At 42.9% G+C, this 27,677-nt stretch overlaps 1 protein-coding gene across 1 annotated transcript in view; it reads left to right on the top strand.

Annotated features, from left to right (window-relative positions):
• Positions 1-27,677, top strand: part of PDZD7 (PDZ domain containing 7) — a 721,728-nt gene that overhangs the window by 521,441 nt on the left and 172,610 nt on the right. Inside the window, exon 12 of the mRNA XM_086922676.1 lies at positions 24,319-24,410. Within this exon, the coding sequence (XP_086778802.1) occupies positions 24,319-24,410 (92 nt within the window). The remainder of the gene's footprint in view (positions 1-24,318; positions 24,411-27,677) is intronic.

Below are 27,677 nucleotides of genomic sequence, written 5' to 3' on the forward strand. Positions count from 1 at the left end.
CTAAAAATGCAGCCCTGCGCTGATGTTACCATTATAAATATGTATTACATTTTCTAAGTGTGCACAATGTTTCCAATGGCCATCTTGCGATGCACATATTACTTTTAGTGCTCGCCTACAATGTTGTCTAGCCACTGATAATTATTGTGTTGTGCTTACCTTTAGTGTACTATGTACTGCCTCCTTTACTTTAGTTTTTTTTAAATGGCACACCACCAAAAGTACTTATTGACCTGTGTTCTGTAGGGCACACACGCCACTAATTCACTACATCACTTTTAAGTTTGGCTTTACTGCTTCCCTTTTAAGTTTCTTGTATTCAAAGTTGGGATCCCTATTTTTGATTAGTGATGGTACATTTGTCTGAGCCACTTGTAATTACTATCAGTCGCTTTCCAGTACTTTTTGTTTTCTAAGTCAATGTGCCACTACAGACTGGGATAAATGTTTTTCCAAGCAGACTTGATCGTGCTTCAATTAGGACAGTCCAGGATCAACTGCCAGAGCCGGGTCCATCTGAACGGGAACAAAAGCAACACCAGGCCACTTTGTCTTGTTTGGCATCATCAATGGGGTGCAACATTGACCCTTTGCCACAGTATTCATGTCTGGGCATATCTCTCACATTGAGAAACAAGCATTTGCAATGCATTAGGTCTCGCATTTGTGGGAGTTTGAGCTATTGGCATTGAAAATGACAATGCCTTTTATGTATGTGTTTTAAAAACTTGCAAGTGGTCGCAAACACGCACTTTTCTACTTATAGTCGTTGCTTGCGAGAACCAAGGCTGGCAGTAACTGCGCCCCGTTTACTGCCAGACTTGCTTGTTGTAAGCAAGGACTACAAGTACAAAGTGCTTATTTTATGCACCGCTTTCATGTTTTCAAAACACATAAATAAAAGGTAGTAATTTACAATGCCAATAGCTCAAACTCTCGCAAATGCAATATCTATTGCATTGCAAATGCTTGTTAGGTAGAGCCTAGAGTCAGTGCGCATGCGCTGCTCTGCAATACTTATTGTAGAGGAGTAGGGAATAGAAGCCCCACCCGCTTGTTAGTCTCTCCCTAGTACCGCCTCCTCTTCATTTGTCGCCTCCCATGGTGACTGGCCCCTTTACTTTGGTTGTTACAGTGCACCTGTTATTTAGACTGTGAGCACTATTTTCTTTAATGGGGTTCTCCTACTGCAGGCACGAATTTTAGTTCGAAAGTAACAACAAATTAGACAACAGTGTTGCTGTAGCCAGCGGAAGGGCCTTTGTAAAGCTGTTCTGGTCACCTTTCTGTTGCTTTTTTAAATATATTTGACTATTAAATTGGTACTCATGTAATGCAACCAAGGCCCAGAATGTGTTACCAAATTTGAAAATGATGACATAATGAATTAATACTTTTACAAAATGTGCCACATTATGCCACATGATGGCGTGCGGAGTTACCTTCTCAATTGCCATACTCACCTGGGCCCATAAACATACACACTTTAAACAGGTAATCCAGCTTTTACCATTTGCCAATGAGGATTTTATTTTACTTTAGGACTTGTACCTAGACACATTGACTTACCAATCCTTGTCACCTGTATTAAAGTCATAAGGGATCAAGAGGGTTAGAATAATAGGTAGAAATTAATATTTACATTCACAAATAACCACAGACTCGGGAAAAGTTTAAACACTTTATCTATGCAAAGCCTTAAATGTCAGAGTCCATACAGAAGCATTTAAAGCCTTTTCAATTAGGAAGATAATGATTAAAGCAATGATATGTAGTAATATTATGAGACTTCTTTAAGCATTGAAACGTAGGGAGGGTGAAAAAGGGAAACAGTACAATGACATACCCACACAGATTTATATTTACCTAGAATGGTGTGAAGACCAACCCTGGCCATGGGCTGGGACAATGAAACAGAACTCCCGATAGTTCAGGTGCCAACAAGACAGGACAGGTGCAGATCAGGACAGGTAAGGACCAGGCCAGGGCAGATGCAGGTCAGAACACGTACCCTCAGCTAAGTGCAACGCCAGCGTCACACCCAGTGGCGGCTGGTGTAATTTGATACTGATGAGGCGTATGCAGAAGAATCAACGTACGGGAGCGAGCGAGGGCAGCGAGCGAGCTTGATGGCAATAAGGAGGGTTCGGGGGGTTCTACCCCCGTGAAGAAATTTTTTAAAAAGTGGGATTTTTGGGTGCAATTTTCAGCACTATTTCTGTAGTGAATGGACTGAAAAATTAGTTCTTCTAGGCATTCATAAAAGAAAACTCATACATTATTTCAGAGAATTTCTGTGTTGCCAAGCAAGTCAGACATCTGAAGAGGGCTAGGGTACTACGCAAGACTGCTTTGTCTCTACCCATTCCAATAGAAAACACCTAACAAAGGTGCACAAACATCCACAAAGAAACACACTTGTAATTTTGTTCCTACCGGAAATGAAGGCCGGCCACTTTCTTTTCTGCATCAGCTATTCAATGTTGATTGCCCAGTAATCTTCATGGCATATTAAATAGATACAAGTATAATAACTATCCATTCGAAACAAACATTTAATTTTTAGGAAGTCAGCAAAAGCTTAGCATTTTTGAGCAAGGCAATTTTGCAAAATAAAAAATGAAGTAAATATTGTACATGTATTATAGCGCTCTGAAGCCCTTGGGTCCAACAGTATTTTAGAAAACCACTAAATAAAAATAAGTTATGAAACAAGTGTAATATGCATTGCTTAAAATATAAGAAATATACAATAAAACATTTTCATTTATTTTAAAAAAGAAACAACAAAAACTTTATATGTATAAGCAGGCTATGTAAAAACTGTTTATTTTATTGTTAAATACTTTGCATGCCAGTCCCAGGCCCTTGTGCCTGTCAGTACAGTAGAAAATGGCTACATAAAAATAAAATATGAAAATAAATAAATGTATATTTTATGAATTATCCCTTCAAAACCAATATGATATTTGTAAACACAAACAAAATTATTTTAAATAATACTATGTAAATACTTTGCATGCCACTCTCAGGTCCTTGTGCCCTTCAGCCAGCACAGCAGAAAAAGTTAAATAAAAAGAAATTATGAAAATAATTAAATGTGTATTTTAAGAACTTTCAACACCAATATGACATTTTTTAAACAATTTAAAAAATAAAAGTAATATTTAAATACTTTGCATGTCAATCTCAGGTAGAAGGGTTCTTGTCCCTATTAGTACAGTAGAAAACGGTTAAAAAAATAAATTAGGAAAATAACTAAATGTTGTACATATACAGACATATACCCTCAAAACCAACATATTTTTAAACACTAACAACAAAAATATTTTAAATAATAATAAAATATGAAAACAAAAATATATAAATTCACAAATACATAAACACACATATATAAATACATATCAACTGTACAGGAGTTGTATGAATATTAAATGGAATGAGTACATTTCCAACAGTACTTCCTAATGTTATCAAACAAAACAAACCGAGCTATAAACACCTGAAACTATGATCACACATTAAATTCATATTTTCCATTTATATAGAAAGTTTGCTCGTCGATCTTTAATATGAACAAACTTTTCGATTGTTCTTTTGTTGAATTCCAGTATTTCCTTTATTAGCTCTTTTTCCATTGACAGCATATCCAATGCATTAAGTCTAGCTTGAGTCATAGTATTTCGCAAAAACGTTTTGACCCTCTTTAGTGTGGAAAAACATTGCACAGACTCTGCTGTTGTCATGGGTGTAGTAATGACAACTTTTAAAAGCTTTATGGTCTCAGAAAAAGCTAAATAAATCCATGGCACCAACAGTAGTTTGACGGAAGTCACGTCTTCCATACAGGACCGAAATCTGGCTTTGTCTAACTTCTATTGTTTCTGCGAGTGCCTCAGCTGGGAAAGATTTGTCATGTCTTTCAAAAAGGTAACTTCGCAATAGTGTTGCACTTACAAGATGCTTTGTGAATGCAAAGCGCTCTCTGGCATGGACCACAATAATGTCTCTGACTTCTTTTGCTTCTTGGGTCAAAGTATTTACTTGCAGTCTCCGGTTTACAAATGTACATTCTTGTGGCAGTGTAGAATCCAAACTGTCAATGGATTCCCGTACTTTGGTGATGCTTGCCACAAAGTCTGTAGTAGCTTTCTGGACAGACACAGTGTCAAAGTCTCGCTTTTGCAATTGATTATATAAAATGTCTACCTGAGGCATTATACGGTAAAAAAGAAACATAAAGAATATAAACTCTCTATCATCTAATGTTCTACTAAATCCCTTAGCTTCACATATAGTATTTGACTCAAAATCACCACTGTTTGCAATGGTTGACATGCATTCAAGAAGATCATCTCTGTATTCATAAATTGTCAATATTGCTTGAATATTGAAGTTCCAGCGAGTTGCAGACCCTCTTGGAAGTCTTATTGAAACTATTTGTTCAAGAATTTCAGTCCTTTTCGGGGAACGTGCAAAAAATGCTGTTATATCACCAATCTCTGAAAAGAACATTTTAACTCTAGATACTTTGGAGGAAGCCTGTTCCATAATTAGGTTAAGTTGGTGGGCATAGCAATGGATATAATGTGCATTTGGGTAAACATCCCTGATTTTCTTTTGCACCCCACCTGTTGTACCACGCATGACGCTGGAACCATCGTAGCTTTGAGCAATTAGTTTTGCTTTACCACATTGCTCAGGGAAAACAATGTTTAATTCATTAAGAATGGCTGAAGCAATTGTTTCTGCAGATGAGTCTTTTAGATGTGTGAAACAATAAAATCTTTCAACTACCTTGCAATTTCCATCAATGTAGCGGAAGACTAGAACTGACTGTGTCTCAGTAGAGACATCAGTTGTATTGTCAGCTTGGATAGCTACATAATTAGTGCTTCTCAACTGCTGTGTAATATATTCTCTTTTTACTTCCAGCATACAGTCCAGCAATTCATTCTGAATAGTTTTAGAAGTGCCTTTAAACACTGTGGCTGTTTTTAAATGTGTTTCCATAGCACTGTCTATGCTGGAGACAAAATCTATAAGGCCCCTGAACACGCCAGGATTTAAACTCTTCAGTTTCATCATGGCCTCGTAATGCCAATTCTCAACGGCACCACAAAAACGAATACAGTCAATCAATTTTGATAAAATGCATCGGTTTTTATCCACTTCTGCATTATGTTTTCTTACTCCCACACAGTATGCTTCGTTCAATTGCTGTACAATGTTCGATTTTCCGAAAAGAGATAATTTCAACATATTTGTCAAATGGGATTTACAGGAATCATGTTTTTTGATTTTTCCAGCCAGATGCTTTAGGTAAGTAACTCCTGTTTTTCTCCAGGTAACTTCCCCTCCAAAAAGTAAGCAAGGGAAACAGAATAAAGCATTTTTAGAAGCGCTACCAGTAATCACTCTATCCTATCATACCATGTTCTGGTAAACCGACGTGTATAACCATGTCCCCTATCTTTTGCAGACTGCTCAATTTTAATTTCAGGTTTATCAGCTCCTAATGTTTTCACTTGCAGTTTATCTGCATGTGTCAAGCCCAAAAAGGGGGTTATGAGTAAACTGTCAACTGTGTTCATTGTGTCTAGCAATAGATTAGACTGGAAATAGAAAAGCAAACCTGTTTTTAAATATTCCCTAGGTTAAAGACACAAAAACTATATTACGCAAAATACTGAATACACTAATATGAATTGTCATGCAGACAATAGTACCAACAATTAGTCATCCATCCTCATTCTGACAGGAATGCAACTGCAGCAGCACGTACAGCTGTCCCCCAAGCGGAATAGCCTTGTAACTAGTTCAGAATTCCTCCTGGGATCCTGTTAATAATTAAAATATGATGTAAGCTTTGAGGCTAGGTGCCATTGCATGCACAACACAATTGGCGATTGAAAAGCTTGAGCATGTCAATTCAGTGATCTGCCTAGAATTTAAAGGGTATATTTCAAATTATGGGGTCCTTGAATTACTATTATAATTATAAAATCACTATATGTTAGGAGTAAACGTAAAACAAAGTACTTATATATTTGGACTTGACTTTAGATGGAAGATAATATAAAACATGTTGAAAATTTCTGTAAAAAGCATGCAACTTGAATTGAGCCATACCCTTTAAAAGAGTTCTAGGCAGATCTCTGGTATAGTCAATAGCCGTCTGTACCAAGCACAGCAAAATAAATTAATATTCCTCCAATTAAGACTTTAACATTGCAGTTAGACTATGTCCAAATTCAAAAAATATTTGGATGGAGCTATTCTACACACAAGACAGACTATAATTACATCCTCTAGAGTGCTGGTCGTATCAGTGATCCTATTACTAAATGGACAGGAGTCACACTGTCACAAAACATTAGATAGGTTTTATATATCCTACTCACTGTACTTACTCTGTGTGCATTAAAAATATGGTGAGGAAAAAAGTAGACTGAAAAACATTGGTGTGTAAAACATCTTTGACTGCAAAATAGAATGAAAATAAGTAGTGGCTTTCAGCATTATACAGGAAACATAAGTGTACTGGTAGCAGGGGTAAGGGACATCATCCCAAAGTAGACAAGAGCATTTAAAATGAGGTGGGGTAAAGGGTCAGGAGACTAGCAAACAGGTTGCAAAATCGTTCTTAGGGTGCGGGACCTAAACATAAACATAAGGTCCAATATCACCAAAAGGCAGTAAGATTCTCGGAGGTAAAGCAAGTGCTTGTTCCCTATAGTATCGCATACCTGTGATAGGGTCTCTGCAGTCTCCTGCTCCTCCCCGTGGAATTCTGGAAGCAATGTTTGCCGGTCCCCTGCCATATTTAAATGAAATAAACTGACCTCGGACTGGGTCACGTTGTTTCCTTCTTCAGTGGAGCCGAGTCGGGACCGGTTCAGCACTAACCTGTGTCTCAAGAAGCGCCCATCTTTAAACATAGTGAACATATGAAATGCCCCACTGATATGGTCACAGACAGGCGATAAGTCCGCACCGGTCATAAGCAACATATCTAAATTTCTAAGGGGAATGTTTCATCGCGTGCGCAGCGATATATTACTAATTGGCCATAGACCGAAACAACCGTACTTACTAGGTTGGATGTAATCAATTTGATAAATACATGTAGTTTAACGATGTCATTGGTTAACGGAATGTATCATTCAGAGCTCGAATAGTGTTGACCACAACGGTTTTGTCGGACTGGTTTTGAGAGGCATGAGCCAATTACAATGAAGGTCTAAAGGGGCCATGGCGGTCATCTTTAAGAGGGTTGATAGTAAGCGGAGGATATCGAGATTATGTTCTGGAGGGGGTGTATTCTTTCCCCCAAAGTAAGACTCAGATAATAGTGACAAATAAGAAACCCATTGTTATTTTAAACAAAAGTGGAAAAGGCTATGGATATATTCTAAAGAGAGTATTTGGCCTATATGCAAGTATCAGTGGGAGAAAAAGTGATAAGAAGTAAAATCATTAGTTCAAGGTAATTTGAGTACCCATATACTAGATGTATGCTTCACATGTTCAAAAAACAATTTGCATTGGGAGGTCATCAGTTCGATTCAGTAAGGACAATTTGAGGATCGTCAGTTTAACACAGAGTGGACATTCACATATTAGGAAAATGTTTACAAACCATTCACAGTACAGATCAATTTCTGTTCGGCTTGGCCCTACACTTGTCCCTGAAATCGTGATTAGTCCAAAGGTGTATACAGATTACACAGCTTTTCACCACTATTTTTAGTTCTTGTTATGAGTTTGAGTAACACAGATGTAATGGGGATAGGGGATATGGCAGGGACAGTGGCATTAGTATCTCATTCAAGAAAATAATGACGTTCTTTGTCAGTGTTATGCCCCCTTTGCGTTGCCCGTAAGCGGCAAATCCACTTGGCTTCCCTCTGTCTGTCTGCTAATTCTCGGTCACCCCCTCTTTTGTCCTGTGGTACATGGTCTATTCCATGGAACCAGAAAGAGGTATCCCCCGGATGTTTTTCATCATAATGAGAGCTCACTGGGTAGCGTTTATCTTTGCCCATAATTGCCCTTCGGTGTTCTTGAATTCGCAATTTTAAAGGACGCACAGTGCTCCCTACGTAGATAATATTACAGCTGCATCCAAGTACGTATACCACATGTGTGGTGTTGCAATTTATGAAGCTGTTTATCTTGTAGTTCTTGGGTGTGTTATATGTGAAGTCAGTGATTTTATTTAGACCTGAATCACAGACAATACATGACCCACATGTATAAAAACCCAAAGGCTTGGGTGGAAGCCATGATTCACGTGGGGTGGCTACATAACTTTGGCATAGATTGTCCCTAAGGGATCTTCCCTTCCTGTAAGAGATAAGTGGTCTCGTTGGTATAAATTCTCGTAGACCAGGGGCATTTTTTAAAATATCCCAGTGTTTTCTAAGCACATTGTGAACCTTGTTGCTGTTGGAATTGTATTGGGTCGTGAAAGTGATGCTCCGATCCTTTCTGGTGGAGGTGTCATGGTGTTTAGTCAGTAAAGTGTCTTCCCTGAGTAGATTCTTAGCTTTTTGAATCGCTACATCTACCACTTTCTGGTTATAGCCCCTTTTAAGAAATCTGGTTTTCGCAATGTCCAGATTTTGGGCATAGGTATTCTCTTCGCTGCAGTTTCATATGCATTTGAATTAACCGGACAATAATGGTGGATTATTGCTGGCTTAGGTGTATACCCTAGCCACCAAAATCCCCATTTGTCAGAGGGACACATTCAGCAGCACCTGCAGGTTGTCTGCTTTCATTCCAAGTAGCAACGTGCAAAGGGGGTGGGTGGGCTTATCAGATTCTATCAGACCGAATTTTAAGGGCCATCTGCATCCTTTCGTTCCAGGGAGCTATCTGGAGCTATACACCTAGATGCAAATGCCTCGATGAGAGGCGAAGCAGCTGCCCTCATCCTCCTGGACCTCTCAGCCTCCTTCAGCACCGTTTCCCACCCCTAGATGGATCAACTCTTCTTCACCGACCGAACACAGAGAGTCAGACTTCCACCATTCAACTCAAACCCCACAGAGATCAGCTGCAAAGGGCCTCAGGGATCCTCCGTGAGCCTCACCCTCTTCAGCATCTACAGGGCTCCACTTGCAGCCATCGTCAGAAACCACAAACTCAACATTGTCTCCTATGTCGACGACACCTAGATGATTCTCTACCTCACAGAAGAACCCACAGCCAGAAAGAGCAACTTGCACAAGGAGATAAAGCAGTCTCCACCTGGATAAAGGACAGCTGCCTCAAGCTTAGCTCAAACAAGACCTAAGGGGCTCATTATGATGGCGGGCGGACTGATGTCATCATAACAGTTTTGGACCGCCCACCAGACGTGCAGCAGTCCCACCAGTGCAATTAGGATGCACCCGCAATACTGGAGGGCACATCCTGGCCTTTTAACATTGAGGACGGTGCTGCTGCAGCACCTTCCGCAATGTCAAAAGGGAAGGCACAGCATTTTACTGCACCACGTGGCAGGCACCACGCGATGCCTGCCACTTGGTGCATGGAACTCATGGTACCCCCAAGTGCACCCCCCCACACACACACAGAAGGGGCACACAATGGGCCCCCAAAGCCAGTCTCTGCCTGTCTTTTTCGGCGGGATATCTGCCGCAAAAAGACAGGCAGAAGGGCATACCCTTATCACTATGGCAGTGCCTGCATGGCACTGCTGCAATGTTGCCCTGGTTCCGGGTTCCGCAAGGCGGGCGGAAAAGGAATGGCTTGGGGAACCATGGCATACGGACTTTACGTCCTCCACGGAAACCATCCTAATTTGGTGGTGTGAATTTTCAGTATGATGGAGGAAGGACTACCACCGCCAGCCCGGAGATGGCGATCCTTCAGCCATCATAATGAGCTCCTAAGTCCTCATCCTGGGATCCATCCCTCAGTTCTGCCACCCCCTCTGATTGGGATGACTCCTGGAGGCCCAGGCAGAGGGGGCCCACAGCACTTGGAACCCCCCCTACCCAATGACCACGAGCAAAACCTTGGCATTTTCCTGGAATCCTCGCACTCAATAAACCACCAAATCAACGCTGTTTCATCCACCTATTTCCACACGCTCCATAAGATCTTGCAGTGCATCCCCACCATAACGCAGAGATCCGGGACAAGGACCTTGACTGGTTCCACTCTTTCCTCTCTGGCAGAACACAGCGGGTCAGACTCCCACCTTTCCTCCCGGACCCTACAGCAACCGCCAGCGGAGACCCACGTCCCCCAGCCCCAGGCTCTTTAACATTTACATGGCTCCGCTAGCCCCATCGTCAGAACACATGGACTCAAAATTGTTTCATACGCAGATGACACCCAACTCATTCTCTCCCTATCCAGCAAACCCAATGCAGCCAAACACAACATTTAAGAAGGCATGGAAGCTGTCGTAAAATGGATGAAAAGCATACAACTCAACACTGACAAAACAGAAGTACTCATCATGGGCCCACACCCCGACGCTTGGAACGACATCTGGTGAGCCCTACCCTCTGAAGCCCACCCACCCCCATGGACTATGCATGCAACCTTGCTATCATCATGGACTCTGAGCGCAAAATGGACAGCCAGATCAACTCCGTAGCATCCTCCTGCTTTCACACCCTCTGCCTCCTACGTAAGACCTTCAAATAAATCCCCCTCGAGCACAGAAAGACCGTCACTCACGCCCTCATCACCAGCAGACTCTACTAGAGCAACGCACTCTACGCTGGAACAAAAACCTTACCCGCAACCTATAAAACATCCTGAACACCGCCGCAAGATTGGTCCTCAACTTGCCAAGACACTGCCATATCTCCCAGCACCTGTGCACGCTCCACTGTCTCCCCATCGAGGCTAGAATCACCTTCAAGATTCTCACCCACGCACACTAAGCCCGCCACAACACCGGACCAGCATACCTGAACAGCTGATTCAAATTCCACTCACCCAAAAGGACCCTACGATCAGCCCAGCTCGCCTACGCCGTTGTCCCCTGCACCAGAAAGACCAGATCGGGAAGCCGCTCCTTCTCCTTCCTTGCGGCCAGAGACTGGAATGCCTTACCGCTCCACCCCAGACAGACAGCATCCCTCCCATCTCCATGTAAAAATGTAAAATGTAAATTGATACTTGTATAGCGCACTACTCACCCGCAAGGGTCTCAAGGCGCTTGTACGAATACCGCTGTGGAACCCATCCTGGCTTTCCCTGTGAGGCGTCCACTCCTGGGCACCCCCAAGGTGGAGGCCAGCCATCCTTAGCGTTGTGGGGGCCGTTGTGGAGATTAAACAAGCTATTGCCCAGAGTTGCAGAGTAGGACTCCATGATTGGAATGGGCACCGAGGCGAGAATTATCAGGTCCGTGGAATTTTGAGCCCAAGACCCGCCGTGGAGGGGAATTGAACCCCCGTCCTGGGTCAGACCTCTGCATCAGGGTCTGCCGCTCTAATCATTGAGCCACACTTCACCACAAAACTTGGTTTTTCCAAAGACCCCTCCTTGATGGACTGGAACCTGCACCTCCCCTCCTCCCCAGTACCTTGAGACCCTTACGGGTGAGTAGTCGCGATTAACAAACACATGATTGATTGATAACTCAACCACCACTTCTCCTTCTACATGTACACCAGACATCTCCACTCCGTCCAACTTGCCCAAGCCACCATCCCACGTATCAGCAAGACCACTGCTGGAGAAAGATTCTGGAACTCCCTGTCTCTCCACATCAGGCAATCAGCATTACGTCCGCAATTCAGGAAGAACCTCAAGACCTGGCTCTTCGACTGAACTTCAGATCCCCTCACCCGCTCCCTGCCCCACCACACTGCTTGTAACCCTTATGGGTAAGGAGTTGCGCTTTACAAAAATGAGTGTATAAATGAATGTACAGGTTGCGTTACATAAGTGAGTGAGAGATACAAGTGTAAGAGTTGCATGTTGTTTATAGCTCACTGTGCTATATTAGAAAGATTACAATTTATGAACTGTCAATAACAACTATCTGTGTTAAAAGCAGTGACCCACTTATCTAGCTAAATAAAGTAAAAATATTGTCATCTGCATTTTACATTATCAGCTTTGCATCAGACATATTAGAGTACATTAAAAAACTTACAAGGGTTAATATCATATTAACCCTTGTTATTTTTTTATGCACTCATGAGGCATTATACTTGGCCTGGTAAACCAACTGGGCAATATGCTAAAATAATTATGAAGCAGCATATTTAAACAATGCAAACATTCACATGTCACAAAAAATGTAAATTACAATTTATTATTTCACACTTACCTTATCAGGCAGCTGCTTCTGTCTTAGTTGATGGCCTCGATGCTGGTTGCTGTGTTCTTTGTGCTTCTCTTCACGTCTCTGGACCTACTCCTGCCACCTCCAAGAGCTGCTGCTTGTTCAGAGGAGCTGAAAGTGAAAGCTCTACTCTGTGCAGTATGTAGCATGTGACTCCACCTCACAGGGTCATGAGTTAAGTCTAATGACACTGTGAAATAAGAAAATGTGTGTGTGTGCATTTGTTTTTATTTAGAGTCTGTAAAGGTATTACAATAATGCTGGAAATCATTATTGTAATAACTAAAAAAAAAACAACCCTACCTTTCCCAACTCGTCATAGAGATGGGTGGGGTCAGTTATGCTTGACCCCACCCCATCCAGTGAGGACTGGTGAAAGGGAGGGGTGAGGCAGGGCAGTGTGTAATGTAATGCAGCCTCAGGCTTATACAGTACTACCAGCCCGTGGCTGCTCTGGAATTTTGGGGCTGCCTGGCGTCATCAGTGGGCGTGCCCTAACAGGGCTTTTAACTTAATTACCGGGCTGACACCATGTCCGCCCGGTAGATGTAAAGTTTCAGTTTGTGCCACATGCGCAAAGTGCATGTGCCACAGACTTTCCCCCAAACTACCTTCATCTGTGCCTGCCCTGCCTGGCCTGTGTGACGCTATGACGCTGGAGTCTCAGTGTGACTCTCAGCGTGAGCGTCGTAGGCACAGGTAAGCAGGCAGGCAGCAGTATCCTCGGCAGTGGTGGCACTGGCACCCCGTGACTCGGGTTGAGTCATTCAGACAGACTCGCGCTACTGTCTGCACCTCTGCACTGGTATGCGTGCAGAGCTCCATTCCGCTTTTGATTTAAAATGACAAGTAACATTGCTGTTACTTGTCATTTTAAATCCAAATGCATACCGAGCGAGGCGTGCGGCGATCCGGAAAGGGAGGGCGCCGCCCGCCCGCCCATTACAGAAAACCGCCGCTGGTCACACCCCTCTCTGCAGCTAACAGTCGGACCCGGATTGGGTTATCGATTCTTCTCCCACAGCAATTTATCGATTCTTCTGACTGAGTGCTCCGCCAGCACCTCCGCTCTCAATCTCCTATAGACGGCGTTGGGTCAGTGACAGGTCAGCTATTCGGACAAGTCGGACAATCTAACTAGCTAAGCCTACCTTAGTTATACTATTTTCCAGGGCAATGTGTTGAGAATCTTGAGAGGAATTGGAACACTCGTTTTCACAGAACAGGTTTGCTTAATAAAATGCAGTGCCGTCCAGGGTATTATCCGGCACTTCGCAGCCCTAATGCTCCCATTCCATGCGTATATGGTTCGTTTCCAGAAGTGAATCCAGACTTTAGACCCTTTCTTGTGTCCCGGGCAAAAACTCCAGTGGGCCTTATCAGCTGTATTTGTGCCCCTGTCGCTTGACTTTCTTTTCTGACGATTAACACACATTCCTCAAAATAGCGCTTCACTGTTCACTTGAGAAGGGAGGCACTGCAGTGAATACGTTGTCCGCTGCGGACACATCTGTACTAAGCCCAGCTTTACTACTTAATAACAAGCCTATGAGTCGGATGGGACAGAATGCTTGTCGACTGCTCATTATTTGTAAAATCTCGCTAAGCACTGTAATCAAGGGCCACAAGATTAATGATCTATTTTACCATAATATGATGACTTGTGTACTTATGTGCTCACTCCAATTCAATTGGAGTTTAGCTTTGGATCTATATATTATATAGCTATCCTATACCAAAAGTTACTGCTCTTGATTGCACTGTGGTTTTTACGGGTGTAATCCACATATAGGTTAGTCCGTTTGAACATTAATTTAAACCCTCTCCAAGGTGGGTTAGACTCCCTAGATAACTTCCCCTACTCCTTTTGGTAACTACCCAAAACAAGAGTATGCAAGTGTGACCGCGTTATCCTGAGTCGCAGTCTGGGAAACACTGGGCTATCGTTGTGTCAATCTGAACTGTTTACTATTGGTGCACGGTGCTGGACCTTACTGCAAGATGCAAAACTGAGCACTAAGTACACCCTTTTAGTACGTGTCCCTCTGAGTAGTGAGGTTGAGCAATCCAAGTCTAATTCAGGGAGGTGGTATGGAGTTAGTGACTCTGTGCTCAGTAAACCAGCTAACACAAGTCGCTAATGCAGTGTCCGGCCAGTGCCTACTCTTTTAAAAATGAAAAGTTGTTTACTTAACCCATACAAGACTTAGTACTGAACATAAACAGTATTGAAGCAATAAATCAAAAGGTGAACAATAATAATTCTTTAATAATACAATATGTTCCCACCTTGGGTCCAACACAGGTGCACTTCTTCTAAACAACATCTCTCTTATGCAAGGGCACCGCCAATGTCCTTCCAAAGCATTTGGTCATTTGTCTCACTCAAAACAGAGTCCACGCAGTTTTCCTGGCATTCTGAAGCAAAGATCGCCGATTTCTGGCCCCAAACCTGGCAAGGGCAGTTGACTGTGTATACCTCAACACTGGAGCACAGTGAGCTTTATTTTACCATTGGTGTGGAGACCCAGGAATCCGGTTGAGAAGTGTTGGCACCCTGGTTGACAGTCTCAATCCATTTTTATACAAACGTACTGTATTCCAGCAGTCATCTCTGTGATTGATTATGGGCAGATATGCACCTGTTGCTTGTTCCATTCAGTCAGGTCCAGTCAAGGTATTTGTCACAAGGTGTGATAAGGTACGTGGGTTGTAGCTTGGCACCTAAAGACAGGATAACGCAAGTCAATGGTGCAAGAAGGGCTCTGCTCCTCTTAACCACCTGTTAACTTCAGTAGATGGGGTGGGCTTTGCCCTTCAAGGGGTTAGTGGGGCACAGGGAAACACCCTAGCTCCAAAGAGGCCCTCTGTCTCATTTTCTCAACATTCTTTAGCCAGACCCACTATAGAGCCAGGATTCGTCTGGGCAGGCTCCAGCAATTTACATCTGCTTTAGGGACTCTTTCCTACCCTTCTATCTTACGTACCACTTGATTGTAGCAAATGCAAAGTAGATGTCTTCTCTGCCATATATGCATCTTCTCACACAAAGTGGTAGCCATTTGTGACATCCATGTCACGCGTGGACACACGAAGGGCCCAGTTATTGGGGACTGCCAGACCACTTTAAAATAATGGGAGGTGCTGGTAGGCACTTCTTTGTGGCCTGGTGGTTTAGAAAGTCCTGCCTTGTTTCTGTGAAAGGTATTGTTGCAACCACTGTAGGCCCTCCTCGATAACAGGTGAGCTGACGGTAGTCACGCTCGGCATTGAGGGTGCACGTGGTGTACCCTTCCTAACCACAAAGCCATGCTCTGTCTCAGTCCTTGACAAGAAAAAAACCTCCAGCGCACGTGCATGAGCCCTGTGCGTGCTGAGGTATTGTTCAGAAAACTACAGCTTGCTTTGCTGACTTGAGGCAGTGGTGTGCGGTCTACAGAGCATACATGGGACGTCTCTGTACCAAAAGAAAGGTTTTGCGTACTTTCTTCGAAGTGTTAAAGCTTCTGCTTTTTAAACCTGGAAAAAGTGGCATGCCTGCATTGCTCCTCATTGGGGGATTTGAAGAATAACAGTGTGCGTGTGTTTGAGCACGTGTATTATACACGTCCAGTCATCTCTGAACTTTTCTGTTTTATACCACCAGAGTAGATTCGTTGTAAAGCGGCATTAGTTAATATTTTGGGCCACCTTCTGCATTTTACATAATGTTGTGAGATTCCAATATCCACAGTTTGGCTTTGAGTCTTGTGCTCTGCTTGGGCTAACGCCTCTCTCCATTTACCCAATTTAAACGCGTATCGCAATTCATCATCCCATAACTCCTTCAAAGATTATCTCTGGAGAAGTGCAACCCCTTCACTTTTTCAGACTCCTTGTACCCAGAAGACGAAGGGGGGAAACCAACCCGCCTCCATTTCCGCTCGGCCCCTTTGGCTTTACGCGCAGTGTTGTTCCACCATTTCCCCTAGGTGTCAGACATAGCTTTCATGTTCTGTGACCAACTCTGACCCTGTCAGCGATCTCATCCATTGTTGTGTTTTGATTTTACATGTCAGGAAAAGATAGGAAGCTCTCAAGGCCGCGTCACACCCCACATCTGTCACTGCGCACAGGCAGACTCCACGCTGCAGAGCGTTTCTGTCAGAATTCGGTGGAGCTAATGAGCAACGTGGTGGGCAGGTGACGTCATTAGGTTCAACAGACCGCCCTTCCTCTGCAGGCTTTCTCTCAAAATTATTTATTAAAAATGAAAGTGTTTTTTTTGGGCATAAGTCCCTGTGCTAAATTATTCAAATTAGATTCTTTCACTTTGTTCATATTTACTTACGAAAACGAAGACCGTTTGGAGTGCAGTTTAGATCTACTGTGCGGGCATTAGTCAAGAAAGCTACATTTTCTTGGTAACCCCCTTGTTCGGCAATTTCTAAGGGCTGTACATAATTGTTGTTAATATTACCGAATGTAATGGTGCTAGACTAACTAGCCTCAGAAGTATTGAAGGCAGAGTTTGCCCTGACTAAAATCGAAATTGTAACCTTCAAATAACAGTTGATGTCAGCTGTCAGCGTTAACTCACTGAGCCAATGTACCAGCTAGTCACAGGAGACATCAGCTATTTTGACAGCTCATTTTGTGATTTTGGGACTTCAGCGTCACGATCATGTATGATATGAAATCACAATTCAGCTAGTAAATTCCATCTATGCATTTGAACATTATTGCGGCATGCCTTGTAAGCTTCTGTTGACAGCCATGCACAGACATTTCACGAGTAAAGTCCTGTTCCCTGCGTATACATCATGTACATTCTGAACGCTGTATTGCACGTTCTGGGTAGGGTACATTACTGTAATTTTTGGGATGTTTTGGATTTTAGGGCAGGGCAGTGGGCCTTTGCAGTATGATCAGCATGTGAGCAAAGGGTGGCTTGGCCTGCAACATTGACAGTTTCTTTTTCTCGCACAGCCCTTTGCCAAAGCCACTCGCATATGAAGTATGTACAATTCCCAGGGCTTCTTGTAAATTTAGTGGTGCATGGTTCCTAATTAACTTCAGTTGTGTCTTATTTAGCACAGAAAAGTGAAGTAAAGTTTGTTCTACAAAGCAGGGCGCTGCTCATCTTCTGCACAACCCGTTTGATGGATCTGCACAGAAAACCATTGGCTGTTGTAGAGCGTGTGAACGCCCGGTGGGCGCGTGAGAGCTAGAAAGGAGACGCCATGCGGGCGCGATCATGTATTGAAATTAAGCATGCGCTGAGAGCCTGTAACACAATGGAGCGACGCCATGCGCGTGCACGACGCCTGTCCGTGCGTGCACATGGTTTCTCGCCCTCCGCTAGCAAAACCGACAACAATAGTCTCGCCAAGGCAAACCAGCGAATGCGCTGCATTTGCTAGGCGAGACCTAAAAAGCTAAAAGGTAAGGGGTGGAGTGCTTGAATTAATCTCTGTGACTCCAGGGCTTAATGTTCCACTATGGACATTGACCAATTGTATGCAAAACCGGCTTGATGCTGCCTTAGTAGTGACAATCCAGACCGAATCCTGATACAACAGGCTGTCATAGCTTGACAAAATCTGTGCTTCACATGTTTTTTTGCTCAAAGCACAAAACCCAAAATGCACCAGGTTCTTACCGTACTTTTGTTGTTAAAGATTGGGGTGCAAGGCCTCTGTTATATTTAGTACACAAATGCAATTGGAGCAGACTTGCAGAAAGGTTCGCGAATGCTAAAAAGAATATTTTTTTAACCACCTTACAGTCGGTAGCGCCGGCTACTAGGGATAAGTGGTGGGGTGGTGGAGGGTTAAAAAAAGAAACGGAGGGGAAAAGCAGAAAGAAAAAACGCACTTACCTCCCTACCGGCCAGCTCTCCTCTGTCCTCTTCCTCCACAATGCAGGAGCAGGAAACACCCAGGCTCCCATAGCCAATCACAACCGTGCCTCATAGCAGTGGTTCGGCGCTAAGACTGGGACTGGGAGCCAGGGCATGTTCCCCACCAGAATGTGTAATGCATCCTGGTGGGGAACATGCAAAGTGTGCATGACTATTTGGCAGGCCCAGATTTAGAGTGTGTTCTACACTCCCCCTCTGCTCTGTGTCTGGCACAGCCCGCCCACACCTTTACAGCCCCAGACAATAGTGAAAAATAAAATGAGAATAACTTTGTTATTATCATTTTATTTTTATTTTGGGGTGTAAGAGCTCCCACCTCTTGCAGTGGTAACAAATTAGGGGTCTGGCCGGGGGAACATTGTGAGTTGATCGAAGGGTCAGTTAATGCCTCATATCAAAAATGTCCACCCCATCACACCTCCTCCACAGACACTGCAATAGAGAGTAATCCACATGGTGTAAGGAAATGCCTCTTTTTACATGTACACCCCCACATTTTTGGACTCTGCGTGGTTTCTGGTTTATCGACTATGAGAGTGCACTGAGGCCTGCTAATTAGACCTCAATGCCAGTGTTCTAACCCATTACAAATTTATATGTCAAATTGACTTTCCTCAGTTGGCAAGGACTGACTTCCTTATAAGACCCTAGTATATGGTACCCAGGGTTTGTAAGGCGAGTGTCCACCCAGGACTGCAGCTCTGCTTGTGTCAACCTATATGTGACCATGTACAAAATTTCTCCCAGCCTGCCACTGCAGACTAGAAGTACAATGGAAACATTGCTAGTTCGACTTCGCTATTTAAAATAATAGCCAAGACCCCCATTTCCCTTATCGATATATGTAAGTTTCCCTAAAGGGAGGCCTATCATGCCCTAAGTCAGAGAGCTGTATAATATTAAGTAGGACAGGTATTTTTCAATATTTCTTAACAGCAACACTTTTAAATTGTTGTTTTGCTTTGGATGGGCTAGTAGCCCCCATTGGCTAACACAGGGTTACAGGCTGATTCATCAGCCCTGCTAAACTCTGAATGGGACTACCTAGCAGGGTACTGTAAGGTATCAAATAATTTGTGGTATTAAACCCGACTTAATGCCCAAGTCAAATTTAATGCCACTATTGAAGAAGCTTCCTGGCGACTCCAAGGACAATTCACGGAGCACGTTTGATTTACACTCGACTTGTCAGCGAGTTAGAAAAATTGTATTCACAAGCAGACGTCTTCTCTTTTAAATTGGATAGCAAGTAGCAATGCTCTTTGAGTGAATAGATCCGAAAGAACATTTCTTTGCAATTTATTTACAATTCAGTGGGTTAAAATTGAAGAGTGGACTGATGCTAAGGGACTTTTTAAACAACCGACTACACATCCTGAAGATGGTCTGATGGACAATTGCCACAATAGAGCAAAACGTCGACTTTCTCATCTATTTATCTAACAACTGTTGTATAATAGAGAATGTTTTCTGTATGTTCAGATTCCTCACTTATCAAATATGTGGAATAGATGATTGTGTTCATGATCTGTAGGCACTTTTATACAACCTAAATCATGTCACAATGCAATATTTGAATGTACCCTTTTCAACTTTATCCATATTAAATATCTTGTATTTTTGGAAAAAGATTCTCCCGCGCTTTTGAAATTGTAATTTTTAATTTTTTCATTGATTGTGTAGATCTCCAATAGCTTCACATATGTACAGATTTATTCAAGTGTTCAAGACCATTTGGGTTTGAACATAAAAGCAACTACATACATCTTATACTAGGGTAAGAATTTTCCCCCCAAAACCCTTGTAGGCATCTTTTTACTCATTACTATTGAAGGAATGCAACTTTTAATGTAAGGCCAGTTTGTCCACTGGCCTCACATGGTCACTGGCCACCAAACAGCTTTCTGCCCACCTGGGGAGTACTGTGAACAACTCCCAGGCCTAGGAACAATAGCAGCCTGCTACAGGGTGAGATGTTACCTCCCGTACGCATGAAGCCACTCAGGGTGTTTGCCCAAAAGGCACGCTTCACTGTCGAATCCACATTTGTGGGCAAATGAAGTTCACACTCTCGAGGGGTTGCCTATTTTACAGTTATATGGGCTTGAGACAGGGTCAGAGAGGGGAAATCAGTGTCCAAACTAGTTTCCCCGTGAGCATTTAGCCCGATAATAGTAATCACAGCATCCCCCAGGACACTTTTTGCGAATAAATATGGCACAACTGGCACTCTGACCCTTAAATCACATTGGAACTGAAACAAGGACCAAATAAAGACTACCCTGCTCCCCCTGGACTGAACAAACTGCACCAGCTGTCACTTGTGCTAGTGAAGAAAGGACTGTGCTTGTGGCTTCTGGCTTGGGGAAAAGTTGTGCACCAACCCCAGACCAAAGAAATGACCCAAATGAACAACGGCCTGACCCCCTGGAACCCACACCAGGGTCAGCACAACGGAAGTAGCTCCCGTCAACAAGTTGGTAGCTCCTATGGAAGAATCTCGACTAACTGCCACTGGGCACCCCAAGAGACTGACCCTCGATAGACAAAAGTTGACCAGAGTCAGCCAGACCTGAGAGTACCATCATAGTCCAGATTGGTCACCTAAGACGGACACAAGCCCCAACCAAAGGATATCGCTGGGACCACTGTAGACTGAGACCAGTAATCACGCTGCTGCTGGCCTTCAACGGTCTCAAAAAGGACTTCTAGGGACCCTGACTTCTGTGGCCAAAGTTACCCCACCTGATCCATGAATCAAGGAACAAACACAAAGGCACTCCTGTTGACCGCACAGCCTACGGAGCATCCTTGAGCATCTTCATCTCCTGCATCCTTGAGCATCAGGAGCACTCCTTTGAAGTCTATGGCGGTTATGCTGTAAAGTTTGGAATTGGATTGGAAAATGCTGTGATGGTCAGGGAACTGTCCAAATCTACCCCATTGGCTCCCTAGACCTTCTCCTTGTTGTATTTGTTCACCTGAGCTGGGCTGGAGTAGCCAAACTAACTTTTACAAACATTTCAAAAGTTTACAAACTTTTCAAAAGTTTACAAACCTTACAGTTAAAAGTGCTTGTTTGTGGTTAGATTAAAGATTACATTGTCTTTAAAAATCTGTATCTTTGGAACCCTCTGGTAGATTTTGCTCATCTTGGTCTCTAAAAATTCCTAAAAATATTATGTATTTTTATTAATTAGTGTTGTATTTTTTCATATTCATGACTTTCTTATTTTGCTGTTTGGTATTGTTAAATGCTTTACACTAGTTCCTTTGTTCAAACCTTGCTGCTCGAAGCTGTACCTACCCAGGAATGAGCTTACGATTGTACAAAGTAGCCTGACTGGACCAAAGACAGTTTTTTGCCAGTGTATTCCACGGTAAGGCCACACAGCCGACCATATAATTCACTCAAATCCTCACACATGGGCACTGAGTAGGCATTGTGCAGTGGTGCAAATTCACTGACATGCCTACCTACAGAAACGATGTACAGGCAATCGTTTGAAAATGGTCAGAGGTATTTTGTAAAGTCAAAGTAGAAAACAGTTTACCATAATATCACATCTTTGTTATCTCACTCTTTGAATTGCATTATTCCAGCCTGCCTTTGTCAGAAATCCAGGTCAGAGCATCCTAGTGGAATCAGAAGGTCCTGGTCCCCAATTGTAACAACTGGGGTATTTTGCTTCTGGTGTCCTGGGGTCCCTGTAGTGACAACCTCAAACTGGGAACCAAGTAACTCTCGTTTTTGCACTTAACACTTATTGTAGTGAGGCAGAGCAATCCAGGGCTTACTCAGGAGGCGTGTAGAGTAGCGGCTCCGAACTCAGCCACATAACAAACAACACTTACTGCATCTCTGTCTAGTCAGGGCTTTTTCTCTTATAAAAAGGAAAATAAGTTGTTTCACACACAGCTCAATACTACACACACATTCACAAATATGTACAGAATGGCAGGTGAAAATTCCTATGGGGACACCCCCTTACAACCTGCAGGGGGCCCAGAAAAAATAAGTCATAAAGGCGAAGTAACCCCCTAAATGTGTCCTGTTCCCACGTGACTTCTTACAGTCTGCTCACGAGAAATCCTTTTTTAATCTTTATTTTCATTATTGTAATAAGCAATAACAGATTAAAACTGTATATCCACAGAACATACCGAACATAAGCAGCAGGGCTTATGCATGACATTATCACAATCCTTCATCATACAAATATTTTAACATGCTCCAAACACCTGGGCTTCCATCAGGAATCAGTTCTTGCTTGATGTACCACTGGATTCAAGCCTGGCCTGACTGATGAGGGGTGTTAACCCGAAACCGGTCCCAGGATGCTTGTTTCCGGTCCAGGGCGGACCCGGCTTGGAAATTTGGGCTGGACTGTTCCCATGAGAAACAGGGTCAAGACTGATTTGCCTATGGCTGGGTCCAAACTGGGGTGGTGTAGTGAGCAAAAGAACTATGGATATAACCCGGATCTCTTGATTGGGGTGAATGTTTGATTCATTCAGCATTCCGTCCATCATTTGCTGCTGCATCATTTTAAAAATTCACAGCCCCCCATTTCTTTCTGCTTATTTGACATGGGAGTGTGCTCATCTTATACTACAACAATCCGCCTCCCCAATTCACCAAGCAGGTTGACATAATCTCTCTTGCACAATTCCAAGTCTCCTGGATATAAGTCGCCCCGCATTTTGCTTCCTCCTTCCCTCCACCACCCACTGACATACTGCTAATGAATTTCAGGAAGGGTTGTAACCACCACATGGGGAGAAGTGGGTTTCCCATATTGTTACTTTAACGGTGGTCTTCCAAACCCCCTGCCACCTGCTCCACGATACATGTGCATTGGTTATTTTGTTGGGTCCCTCCATCAAGCATACTGGTAAATTCGTTGCCCCTGAAGCTTGTGCCAATAAGGTTTTTTTTCAGTTGCTCACCTCCACACACCAACTGGCTGCATGCTGCAGATACGCCGCCACATAATACAGTTCTAATTCAGGGAGCCCCCCTCCCCCCCCTTCCACCCTTCTTCTCACCCACCCCCGGTTTTATTCAGCTTTAGGATCCCCAAAGCTTCTCTTATTCATTTACCCACACATACCAAGAAAATCCTCAGGCTGTCAAAACATTGTCAATTCTGTAGGACAGATAAGCAGCCAGGTAGAAGCACCATTTTGTAATGAGCAAGCCTTAATCTCTAAAAACACAGGGGCATATTATCAACCCTGTGCGCTAAAATTATCGCCGCTTTATCGGCCGAAAACGGCCGATAAAGCGGCGATAATGGGCTTGATAATATGCTCTATGGAATTCCAATCGAAGCCCATGTTAGATGTGAAGACATCTAACATGGGCTTCGATTGGAATTCCACAGAGCATATTATCAAGCCCATTATCGCCGCTTTATCGGCCGTTTTCGGCCGATAAAGCGGCGATAATTTTAGCGCGCAGGCTTGATAATAAGCCCCACAATACTTGCCCCAGTCAGCCTTATACAACCATGGGGGTGAATTAATAAAAAGTCAATGCTACTAGCTTTGTTTGTCAAAGTGTACCACATTATTAATGTTGTAGAGCATAAGCCTTTCCCTTACAACACATTTCAAATTTGGATAATACTTCTTTGCGAGATTATGAAGTAACTTTCACGTACACAAACTTTACTCTTACCCTAGTAGTGCAGCAGCAGGTTTTATTTGAAAAGGTGGGCCCTTGCGTTATCACTCAAAGCGGTGTTTGCAGATGTGAGTGAGGCTCCATAAGTTACACTCAATCATAGCACAAGTCCAAATACCAGAGGTCCAAAATCAAAATATGTGTGTGGATTAAGTGGGTCAGAACCCATCTCCAAGCAGGTCTTACTTAGACTGACACTTCTTATTGATTGAGGCCAGTACCAAAGTGGACCCTGCCACTATATTTTGGGGACTGTGGTCTGAAATGTTTCCAAATAACCTGCTTCGACAAAATAATGATAATGTTTCTTAAATGTTTCTCCTGCACTTGACACGTGTTGGTGCTAAATTGTGGTTGGGTGACATTAAGTGTAAGAACTTTGCGTTTTTCTGATTTTAGAACGTTAGTTACTCCTACTGATCTGGGAAGGTTTGACAGCATGGTTATCCCTCTGGAGCAAGAAGCATATGACGCTCTCAAGAGCAGAACAGGTAAGATAGAGACACTGAGTCTTTCTTTGCTTGCTTTTAATAGGAATATTTGTTTTTTGCATCCGTTTCCGTTTATGAAAGTGTTTCTGCGTGACTCATCCAAGTACCAGAAATCGAATGCACAGTTCGTATTTAAAGTAAAAATTGAGTTTTCAACTATATGGTTTCTCATTTTTTTCTTTTTCTAGAAATATACACGTCTGTACATTTTCTTCATTGTTTCTTACCAAGAACATAACCGAAATGTTTTCTTCTCTTGAAAGTTGATATTAAATGGTAAATATGATTTACATGAAAATATAGCTGTTTTGCTGTAGTGCTAAGAGTGTTTTCTGTAAGCCACATAATAGAGATGACAGATTCGTGCCACAGCATATTAACAACTAAGAGAATCCATTCACTTACACACCCAGTCACTCACCCATAGAACCATTCACACAGCCACTCAGTCACCAATACAGCCACTCACACACAAACACACACACACTCCTACCCATACAGGGCCTTAGTCACTCACTCACCTTTAAAGCCACTCACACAAACATACAACCACGTAGACACCCACTCCGATACAGACAGTCACAGTGCCACCCATATGACCTACATTAGAAACAGTATCACTCATTAGTAGTACAAAAAGAATAGTAATTTAACTTATACAATAGCTTAGTATATATCTTTAACTCTCACTTACTCTCACTGGATGATGTGATCAGTGATGTCAATTCAGATGATGTCATCGGGATGCCTGACCATGTCATCAGTGATGTAATATGTGAGGTTATATGCCGCACGTTGAGGGGACGTGAGTTATAGTTAGTGCAAGTAACTTAACTGCTGAATTTCAAAGGTTTTTGTACAAGTGAAATCTGAGACGAACTATAATGCTCCTGCAACCTTTGTATTTTTTCAGTGAAATTCTAAAGTTTTTTTAATTCTATTTCCTAACTATAACGTCCCTGTAACCTTTGTTTTTTTTCAGTGACTTTAAACATATATGGCTATTAACAGACCATGCATTTATTGTCCAGTAAATCCAGCGAAAAATGTATTTTGAACTTCATTTCTTGACCAGGAGCACATAATATTGTCAAGGCTGCAAGTCTATGCCAGTAAAATGTCATCCTAAAGCAGTAATAAACAGGCATATGGATAAGAGGTTGGTGTGACCCTAGAGCTTCTGTTTCCTGCCGGCCCCATCGCCAGCAGCATACAACATGTACTATTTTTTTTATAGGAATCCTAATAAACCAATTAATGTGGGGTTTATTAAGAAGAACAAGCCAAGTAGGAAAGACAGATTTTTTTTATTCTGTTTTTCTTACAAAAAAAATCACACGTACAATATCATGTGTGATTTTGGAAAGAAGCTATCATTATGAAAAGGAAACAATGTGCATTTTTACGATTCTTGTAATAAATGAAGGACAAAACTCTGCATACGCAATTGCCAATAAATACTTGCAACTCAGTTATCCAGCTTGTGTAAAAGTGTTGTACATTGTGGAGAGCATGTTCCAAAAGAGCAAAGGAGCACTTGGTCCACAGAATGTAGCATCAAACAGAAAGGTATCCCAGTAGAAAACTAAATTGAACTGTTAATTACTGCAAAATATTCATGGATTTCCCTAAAAAATAAAGACATGTGTGCTTAAGTGCTTTCATGTTAGAGGAACAAGTTTCATTACCAGCTTTAAGAACTTTAAAAACAAACAGAAGTATAAACAGAATATATTTAGAAAATTCATATATTTTACAGCTTGTTTAAACCACCGGATATGCAGCAAATTGGCCAGAAATCTTTTTTGGGCATTATAAAGATAACACCTAGCCTTTTCATGGGCCAAATGACCTAAAATTCTTCACAGTTTTAAAAAGAAAATACCCTCTCCTGGCATCTCAATGATGTCATACTGCTGCCGGTAGCGAAGCATTTTAGAAGCACACCCTCTGAAAAGCTACCTCTAAAATATCAAGTCATGGCTCTGACAGGTAGCCAAACAAAACATACACTTCCATGCATAAAGAATATGAAATGTGCCTCAAAAAACAAAACCGATTCTTGTAAAAGTGAAATGCCTTACAGAAGCCTTACAGAAGATCAGCTTGAAGTAATAAATTGTCGACACACACTTATAAACAATTCCTTACTATAGGCTAACAAAAGACACAAATATGGAGAAGCACACGGATGAGATGTAGAAATACAGGAAGCGGTAGTGAGGAGGAAAGAAACATTCAAGGAGACACAGCAGGAAATCATGCACCCTCTTGGAGTGTGAATGAATGAAAGTATTTATAGAGCGCACGATGGCCAAACGGCTTCCTGGCGCTGAGAGCTCTAGAGAACAGAACAGACAGGGCCGAGGAGGTTAGCGGGGGTAGGCCTGGGCAGACAGGAATGTTTTGAGCGCTTTACGGAAGTGTGAAAAGATAGGGATAGAACGCATAGAAAGAGGAAGGGAGTTCCAAAACCGGGGCGCAAGGACTGAGAATCTGGTTCCACCAGTGCGAGTTTTGCGGAAACGGGGAATAGTGAGGAAGGCAGAGGAAGATGATCGGAGAGTACGAACAGGGGTGTGGGTAGAAATCAGAGAGTTGATGAACGCCGGTGCAGAGCGATCAAGAGCCCGATAAACAAGGCACCCTAGTTTGAACAGGGATCTCTGCAGGATAGGTAACCAGTGGAGAGATTTGAGGACAGGAGTGATGTGGTGAGTTTTGGGCAGATGAAAGATGAGACGGGCAGCCTGATTTTGGATTGCTTGAAGGCGGCGAGTTTCGTTGGCAGGAATACCCACGAACAAGCTATTTCCATAATCAAGGCGGGAAGTGATGAGGGCAGAAATGATAATTTTAAGAGAGTCAAGGGAAAAGAAACGGGAAATTTTTCGGATCAACCGAAGGGAAAGAAAGCAGGAAGGCACTACAGCACTGACCTGGTCATGCATAGACAGGTCCTGGCTGACCTTAATGGCCAACGTTTTGACGGAGGGAACGGGGGTGGGAGAGGGGGCCAAGATTAGGGGGCCAAAAAGCGGAGGACCAAGGGCTGGATGAGACGCCGGTCAGGACAAGCTCAGTCTTGTCTGGATTGAGCTTGAGGTGATTGGGGCTCATCCACCCAGAAATAAAAACCATAGTGGAACGAAAAAAAGATAGGGAGTGAGAAGAAGAAGAAAGATCAAAGACGAGCTGGAGGTCATCTGCGTAGTTATACACAGAGACCCCCAGCTCAAGGAGAGAAGAAATAAGGGGGTGAATGTA

This window comes from Lissotriton vulgaris, chromosome 5 (assembly GCF_964263255.1).
Source record: "Lissotriton vulgaris chromosome 5, aLisVul1.2, whole genome shotgun sequence".
Lineage (NCBI taxonomy): Eukaryota > Metazoa > Chordata > Amphibia > Caudata > Salamandridae > Lissotriton > Lissotriton vulgaris.